The following is a 9,200-nucleotide window of genomic DNA, read 5'->3' on the forward strand; positions in this document are numbered from 1 at the left end:
TACAAAATTGATGTTTCAAATAAGTATGTTTGCATTTTATTTAATTTTATACCAACTTCTAGCATTGAAATATCGTTTGTGGTAAATGAATTACAGAGACTAGGCTGTATAAACTTGCTTTATGATAAACGTGATGGTTTCTCCATTAAGCCTCCTCCTGTAACAAGCGATACAGAGCTTTTTTTTTTACTTGGCTGCTTACACCATACCAATGAAAATGTATAAATTCCTCATGTTTTGTTAATATATGAAATATCGAGACCCTTCATATAGTCCATTTCCGTAAAAAAGAAACATTGGTTTGGTCCTGACTGAAAAAAATATTGTTGAAGCCCCTCATTGTAAAACGTTTCCTCTTTTATCTATTTTATTTCTGGTTAAGATTCTTATCAACTCATCATCACCCCGAACAATATCAGCCTATATCCCAAAAAGAGTGATAAGCTCATAACTGATATGGTTTCACGATGCTCGTGCTTCAGTAAAGAAGCCAATGAGGACACCTCCTGACCAAGCTGAGAACATCCTACATGCAACAACAAGCTGCTGTAAAGAGGTGCAGTGATATAGTATATAGCACTATTGGTAATGGCATTTTATGTGGTTGGTTTACACAATATTATATATCCTAACCACAGAGTTGATCATATATTTTGTTTGGCCTAAGACTTATTTTGTAAAAAAAAAAAAAAGGTTTTTTAAAAGGCCTTGAAATGAAATGTAAACATTTTTTGAGAAAGATATAGTGATTAGTACTAAACCATTTAGGCCAAGGTAACATTTTTATTTCATTGCTCCATTTCTATTCCATCTTCAAAGGCACCAATGCACACCACTAATCCGTCTTGTCTCACTCAGCCCACAGAGAGGCGCCAGTGCTCATGGCATTCCAAATCTCTGACCCAGAGGACAAATGTTCAGATACATGTAACACATATTCTTCCTGGGGCTTGCATTCACATCACTGGACGACTGTAGCAACTGGTCTCTTTGAGCATAAATAGGTGTATTTCAATATGCCCGTTGATGCAGCCTTTTGTAAAGGAGAGTATCGACTAGTAATGCCCAACAGAAAGATGGAGAATACACCTGCTGTGTACTGCGGAGAACATAACATTATCTATTCCTTTATGGAGAGCTGGTCTTCCTCTCTTTCAGATCTCAATGTCAGATTATTTATGGATCATTACAATGGACAATCAAGACAGAGCCTTGTCTGGAAAGAGGAAACACAAGCTCTTTTCCATGGTGTGTTGGTGGGACCAGCTTTGTTTTCTTGGCACGGCCCAGGCAGGGAAAAACCCAAACAGTACAGTACCATGACCAGCTCACTTCCTGGTCCTATTTCTCTGTGCTGCCCAGTTCTGTCCTCCCGCTTCCTCAAGTCACCCCTGTCTGATTAATGGAGGACCTACACCCAGTAACGCCTCATGTTTCGGTGAGACACGCAACCGCTCATCACTTTCCCACACACCCCCTCTACCATAACCCCATTCAAGTCTGCAAGACACTGCGGCATGGAGTTCAATTTGACACACACACACAAACTGAGATTGTGGTTAATCAACCGATGTCATGGATGGTTATTGACATTGCACAATAGGGATATTGTTATTACTTGGTAATAGTTGGTGCAACAATAACATGATAACCAGTAAGCAAACAAAAAAAAGTAGATATATAAAACATATATTTAATGTCATTATAATGTTATAGACCTATAGAACCAAGTGTTTTCCTATCATACCTTGAACCTAGGTTATAATGCCCTTTATAAACATTACTAGTAGCTTAAACATGACAGCAGTATAGTACTTTAAGTACCCTTAGGAACGGACCTCTGACTTGCAATCTACGTTACAGAGATATCTGCTTTGCCATGGACAGACTGTCCACAACAACAGCCAAAATCAGTGTGAAAATAGCCATGTTGTGTGCAGGTCTACGTCCCAATTGGATAATGAAGGAAAATCCCCCCTTCATCCGTAGTGTGGGTTGTTGGATGGAGTTGATACTCCGGCCTACACACCCATTCAGTCTCTCTACTCCCCCACGCCACCCCTCTCCTGGTTTCCTCACAGCAGAGACAGATAGAGAGACAGCTGTGGAGGCTCTGCGCTGAAGGACAAAAACAGCTGGGAGAGGGATAAAGCTCCAATATCTACCAGAATGAGTCTCCTGGTACATGCACTGTTTCTGTTAAACTGTTTCAGATTGCCTCACAATATCTGAGCCTGTTGCTAAATATGACGTCACCTCCGCTCTTACTGGAAGCCAGCGAAAACCCTTCGATCATATGTCTAAATAATGTTTTCCACCGTAATAATGTTTTTGACCTTCTCTCTTGATGATCACAATAACACACTGTTTTTAACATCTGTCATATCCATTCACAAATCTTCTCTCTGAGTACGTGCTGCCATAATAACACAAGTGCAAACATTTAGATGACAGATTGCATACATTGTTTTTCCTTCTGCAGCTAATTGTACAAAACAGGCTTTGTTCCTGTAGTTCCTCAGTCGGTGGTAACAGTAGGAAACTGCAGTCTGGCTCAGACAGAGACACAGAGACTGTTTTGTTTCCCTGGTTGAAAGGATTTGAACTTTGTCTTCCAAACACTACAACCGCCACAATGAAAATGAGGGAAACTGACGGAAAAGCATTCAGAGTAAGAACTAGAGACTGTATGTAAATGTATAAAACAGACTTGGTTTTCACATAGATTCTTGCTAACAAGGGGGAATGTAGATTGGATTTAATGGTACTGCACCCAACACTGCTGCAAAATGCTGTTGGTGATAAGGGATCTGTTTTCTGACCAATCCCAAGCCCACTTCTTCATTCCCCTTTAAGGAAAGGTTTTGCCCCAACAGCCCTATAGGAACTGAACCTCTCACAGATCTGGGCTCTGTAATGAGGCCCTACCGATCAGCATGTAGTCATCCGGGGTCCAAAATGACAGAACAGCATCCAAAGGAAGTGCAGCTGTGTGGTGACCAGCCCAGGACTGTTAACCGTTTCCTCCGTGTTTATATGACGGAGGTTAGGCATATCTATATATGATACCCCATAGATGTCCATATGAATGACCCACTATCTCTCAGGTTCACCGCTGGCTTTCGAGTCTGAGTTCTTATAGACCAGGGCGATCTCATGGTTGTTACTGGGGCGGTTTTGCAGGTAGGCAGCAGAGCGACTGGTGGTTGTCTGTCTCTTACCAGTGAGAGCTTTGACCAGCTTAGCGCGGTAGTGATCCCCAGCCAGGAAATACAGGAGGGGATCAATACAACTGTTCACACTGGCCAGGGGCCTGGTGATCTTATAGGCAAAGTTAACGATGTTCAGGAATTCACATTTGGCATTCAGTACACGATAGGTATAGTAGAGGGTGCGTGTGATGTGGAAAGGTACAAAACATACGGCGAACACCACCAGCACCACCACAATCAGCTTGATGGACTTGGTGCGTGAAGGTGAGCTCCGCTGGATGGGCGAAAGCCCCCGTCTGGGCCGACACAGAGCCCTCGCCATCAGACAGTAACAGACCATGATGACTACGAAGGGAACGCCGAACAACAGGACCATGACCGTAGAGCTGTAGTCCACATACTCCTCAAACTGCTCCGGACTGGTCGTATCGTGACACAACGTGTCGTTGTCCCTCTGACTGGTGGTGACGAAGATGAGGTTGGGCACCAGACACGCCGTGACGGCAGCCCACACCATGCCACACACGGCATGGGCATGGCGCGGCTTCACCATGGTCAGGGCCTTGATGGGGTGGCAGATGCCCAGGTAGCGGTGGACGCTGGTGCAGGTGAGGAAAAGGATGCTGCAGTAGAGGTTGGCGTAGAACAAGAAGCGGACGATCTTGCAGGCGGCAACGCCAAAGGGCCAGTGGCTGCGGTTAGCGTAGTAGTAGATGAGGGTGGGCAGGGAGAGAACGTACAGGAAGTCTGACAGGGCCAGGTGAAACATGTAGACGGTGCTGGGGTTCCACGGTCGCATCTTGGTCAGGAACATCCACAGAGCCACTGAGTTCAGCACCAGACCCATAACACACACCAGGCTGTAGGACACAGGCAGTAGGATGTACTTAAACTCCTCATTGAAGCGACAGGTGTCGTTGGAATACCCAGCGTGCAGAATCAGACTGGACTGGTTCCGCACAAGGTGGCTGTGGATAGCTGAGTCCATCTTCTGTCTTTTCAGCAGAGAGCCAAAACTTGTCTTGTAATATCTGTGGAGAAATGTAATAAATTAGGTATCCACATGGCATCACTGTGAAAATACTGGTTTCGCTCAAAAACATGAATTTGAATTTTGAAGCAGTCACCGATTATTTTCTTCAGGACAAAATATAACAGCATGTTGTGTTAAAAATACAAAACGTCTTGTTGGCATCTTTGATGAATTAACTGATGTTCGTTGCCAATTAAAGTTCACTGCACTGCGTACAGACATAGCCTAACCTAAACAATAGTTGTATCTTCCCACATAGCCTACCCTGAAATGCACCCCACCTCCTCGAGCTATAACTATGAACTAACAACATTGGTGTTGTATCTAAATCTCTTATCCAACTAGCCCGGTGGGTACATAGTTTACAGAGAAACGCACGAATGCACTATTTCATTCCATAGAAAAAAACTGACGACGATGCGGACTTCTAGAAAACCTAGTAAACGTAATAATAGTACTATCGCGAATTAACCTGACATAAGGAATATTTAACTTAAATGTTTAATTTAAGTCCGAGATATTGGTGTACAACTTACCCAGTTAAGATCCCAATGTGACCGCTGCAGTGAGTGCACTATCTTTGCAAACAGTTTGGATAGATATAGGATATACGCCTGACTGACTCTGGGTTAGGTTGGACCGTCCGGCAAATAAAGGAAATAGACCCCCCTCTCCTCGGCCGTCCCCCTGAAATCCAACTCCTATATGCGATCACTGAGGTAGGTTAGGCCTATTCATTTCAAAGCCGATATTCAATCAATGTTTATTCATTATAATAACACCGATTTCAAAAACATTTTGACATTGATTAATAGCATTTATTTTATTATTTAACCTTTTTATAATAACATTGATTTTATGTTATTCATAAAATAACATTGATTTCAAACATTGACTTTCAACGTTTAGATTGCTACGACTTTTTTTTGTAAATGTGCCATATGTTCACAGGAACTTGTGATTAAGCCTACTCGGAAACAAATTGTTCACAGAGAACCGCAACCACTCTATAAAGCAAATCAGTAGATTAGCTGAAAATTACGTGCTTATCGTATAAACCAGATACATAAAGACATACGGCACATTGAGAAGTGGTGTCAGGGACCAAATTAGGGTATTGATGAGATGATACTACATACCTGATCTCAAAAGTATGTAACTTCCTTTCAATAGCAGGGGAATTAATCCTACCAATTTCATGAGAAGTGGCACATAACCAAACCCCCTGAAATATTATGGCGAAGCACTGTGTATTTAATTGCATACACACTGTAATAAATCAGAGTGGAAATACAACGAACTGCGATTAGCTGTATAATGATCTTGTAACGTCTGTTTCCAACTCACACTCTCAAACACGTAGATCCCCTGAACGCAGCTCACTTTCCAGCTCACTTTCCAGCTCACACTCAAACACAGATCCCCTGAATGCGGCTCACTCTCCACGTCTCAATCACCTGAACCCCCCGTAATTTACTCCTCGCATTTATGATAGCTTTTGCCTGCCTCACTGACAACGCCTTTTGCCTATTCCCTGCCTGTACTTTAGCCTATCGGATTTCCTGTTATCAACCTATTGCCTGATCTCCCAGACAACATTACTCGCCTTTTCCCTGCCTGTACTGCTGCCTTTTTGGACCCCTGTGTATGACCTTCTACCTGCCTCTGGACCCAGCTACCTGCCTCCACCTGTGGTCCTTTACAGTAAACACCTGCTGCGCCCTCTCCTTGAAACCTGCTCTCTATCTCCCATCGTGTTCATTACAGACCTAGACTTCCACTAGCCACCTAATTGCACTCGCTTACTAATAATTGACCAGAGCAGCTGTCTCAATATTGAGAATAAAGCATCAGTTTGTTCCCATTTAAATAACCATTGGTTGTTGGTAATGTATTTGATTTTCCAAATGACTGATAAGGTTAGTTAGTATAAGGTGAAAGTGATTAATCAGACTGTGTAATCTACCAGAAAGTAGTCTACTATGTCTCTCCACCTAGTCCACCTCTGTCCCACTTGTCCTCATAATCATGCTTCTCTACTGCCACCCAAGCCTTCCAGACTGGCAGCTTACTAAACAGTACGTCTCTCCCTGGGTGACACATTGCTCCAGTTTTGTTTTTATGAAGTTAATATTTACACAGTTCTGTAAATGTTTGTCGCAAAGTACCACATTTACACAGCGTTTGATCCTGGCGTGATAGGAGAAATTGAATATTGTCTCTGGACAACTTTCCACATCACCTGCCCCGATTTTGCCTCGAGATGTGAGTGATAAAATTATAAACATGATCATAAAGAAATAAATGTGGGCAGCATGAGCAGTAACCTAGTGTTGGAAGAGATACATAGTACAGTTCTTATCTGGCTGGGAATGTCAGTTTTCTCATGACTCGAAACGGGCCCACCAGAAACCACAATATGTATTCTCCTAGAGATATACATTAGACCAAGGGTCATAATTACCAAGTGTTTTAGAGTATGAGTGCTGATGTAGAATCAGCTTTGCATTTTAGATCACAATGACTAAGATTGTATTGACAGGGAGGACCTGACCCTAGATCAGCACTCCTACTCCGAGACGCTATGTGACGCTACTGTACAATAGATAGTGATATGTAGACAGTGTGTCTACAAAGCCATAGGGCTGGCCCTGTAGGAAAATATAGATTTGATTTATGGCGCCTCAAGTGTGTTTATCTAAGTGGATGAATTCCTGCAGGATATCCAAAACAATGTACTGACTCATACAGTAAAATAACATAGGGACACACCTCTGCAGGAAGAGAGATCCCTATACATCATTGTGATCACCAATAACAGGATGCTAACGCTGAAAATTTTGCAACGTGTATTGTGTTAAAACCTCTATGTCCCCCTGCGGGATGTTTGAGCTAACGGAGGCTAATGTGATTAGCATGAGGTTGTAAGTAACAAGTACATTTCCCGGGACATAGACATATCTGATATGGGTAGAAAGTTTAAATTCTTGTTAACCTAACTGCACTGTCCAATTTGCAGTAGCTATTGCATTGAAAGAATACCATGCTATTGCTTGAGGAGAACTTAAATTATTAACTTAAAAATGTATTGATAAACCAATTAGGCACATTTGGGCAGTCTTGATACAACATTTTTAACAGATATGCAATGGTTCAGTGGATCAGTTTAAAACATGGCACATAAACTGCTGCCATCTAGTGGACAAAATGTAAATGGCGCCTGGGCTGGAATAATACATTATGGCCTTTCTCTTGCATTTCAAAGCGGATGGGAGGGGAAAAAAACACAAAAAAATGCATGTTTTTTTCTTTGTATTATCTTTTACCAGATCTAATGTGCTATATATAGTCCTACATTAATTTAACATTTTCACAAAAGGTATCAAGAATATGCCTATCCTTGCCTCAGATCCTGAGCTACAGGCAGATAGATTTGGATATATCATTTAAGGCGAAAATTGAAAAAAAAGGGTCCGATCCTTAAGAGTTAAGTTAATATTTTTGCCCTTACAGATGCCCTGAAAAAACATCATCACTTCCACACATGTGAAAGATTGCTATGGAGTATTTATACTGTGAATGACTATTGATGATAAAAGTGCAAATTCGGATCTTCTAACAGATCCGGTTCATTTAAGTGTCATGGTGTCATGGTGCTAGTTTGCTATGCATTCTTTCAGTGGGGCCGGCAGTGTTACTACTTATATCCTGGGGCCAGTTCAGCTTTGGAGAGGAGCCTGGGTTGCGATGGTAATTTTCCCTCCTGCCCGTCCTCTGCCTTCCCCTTTAAAGCCTGACCCCTGACCCATGGAGAAGTCAGTACTGCTGTGTGTGTGTTGTGTGTGTTTGTATGCACACTACAGAAACCCATTCAATTTGCCCTCCTGCCCCACCTCTCCAGGAGGGCAGGCAGTATGTCCCCAGTGATGAGTTGGACTGACCGCACCACCCTCTGGAGAGATCTGCGGTTGTGGACTGTGCAATTGCCGTACCAGATGGTGATACAGCCTGACATGATGGTCTCAATATTGCATTTGTAGAAATCTATGAGGGTGTTGGGTTCTGAAAATATGAAATATACTTGTTCATGTCACGGAGGGAGAGAGGGGAACGTATAATGTTTACATTCTGTCCAGATATGTTATTGTTAGCCATCAGGGATCCGATGGGAGGAAAAAAGACACCGTCTGATACGAGTAAACATGACAGCCGTGAGTTGGGGCAGAGGTCAGGTCAGATGAAGTGAGGAAGAACAGATATCACTAAGGTTCTGTCTAGCAACAGAGATGCATTTGCTGTTCAGATGTGTAGGAGGAGACTCAGCATAGGATCAAGGGTTAAACATCAGTGCTTCTGTGAATATGTATTTTGTCTTATGCAGCTGTATTGACCCAATGGGTGAATAACCTTGGTTGGAGCTTTCATAGTGTCCGTCAAGTTCTTATGCTGCTATTTAGAACCTAACAAGAGGGAGGCTATACACAGGGGGTACCGGTAGAGAGTCAATGTGCGGGGAAACCGGTGTCGAGTTAATTGAGGTAATATGTACATGTAAGTAGAGTTATTAAAGTGACTATGCATAGATAATAACAGAGAGTAGCAGCAATGTAGAAGGGGGGAGTCTAAGGCACTGCATCGCAGTGCTAGCTGTGCCACGAGAGAACCTGGTTAGAGTCCAGGCTCTGTCGCAGCCGGCCAAGACCAGGAGACCAATGGGATGGGGCACGATTGGCCCAGTGTCATCAGGGTTAGGGGAGGGTTTAGCCAGCAGGGATATTCCTGTCCCATCGCGAACCAATGGCTCCTGTGGCGGAATGGGCGCAATGCACACTGACATGGTCGCCAGGTGTACGGTGCGTACTCCAACAAATTGGTGCGGCTGGCTTTCGGGTTAAGCGGGCGTTGTGTCAAGGAGCCGTGCGGCTTGACTGGGTTGTGTTTCGGAGGACGCACAG

The 9,200-nt window shown here is 43.1% G+C and overlaps 1 protein-coding gene across 3 annotated transcripts; it reads right to left on the bottom strand.

Annotated features, from left to right (window-relative positions):
• Window positions 1–1,673: 1,673 nt before the first annotated feature.
• Window positions 1,674–5,704, bottom strand: p2ry4 (pyrimidinergic receptor P2Y4). 3 transcript variants are annotated; one of them, XM_035744290.1, is made up of 2 exons: window positions 5,593–5,704; window positions 1,674–4,243 (listed from the first exon to the last, which is right to left on the bottom strand). In XM_035744290.1, exon 2 carries the CDS (start codon window positions 4,198–4,200, stop codon window positions 3,097–3,099), a length of 1,104 nt encoding a protein of 367 aa, XP_035600183.1. In that variant the 5' UTR covers window positions 4,201–4,243; window positions 5,593–5,704; the 3' UTR covers window positions 1,674–3,096. The 3 variants fall into 3 exon arrangements, with proteins under 3 accessions (XP_035600183.1, XP_035600181.1, XP_035600182.1); XM_035744288.1 differs by lacking the exon at window positions 5,593–5,704 and adding an exon at window positions 5,385–5,540; XM_035744289.2 differs by lacking the exon at window positions 5,593–5,704 and adding an exon at window positions 4,782–4,924.
• Window positions 5,705–9,200: the final 3,496 nt, after the last annotated feature.

Source organism: Oncorhynchus keta, chromosome 30 (genome assembly GCF_023373465.1).
Source record: "Oncorhynchus keta strain PuntledgeMale-10-30-2019 chromosome 30, Oket_V2, whole genome shotgun sequence".
Taxonomy (NCBI): domain Eukaryota; kingdom Metazoa; phylum Chordata; class Actinopteri; order Salmoniformes; family Salmonidae; genus Oncorhynchus; species Oncorhynchus keta.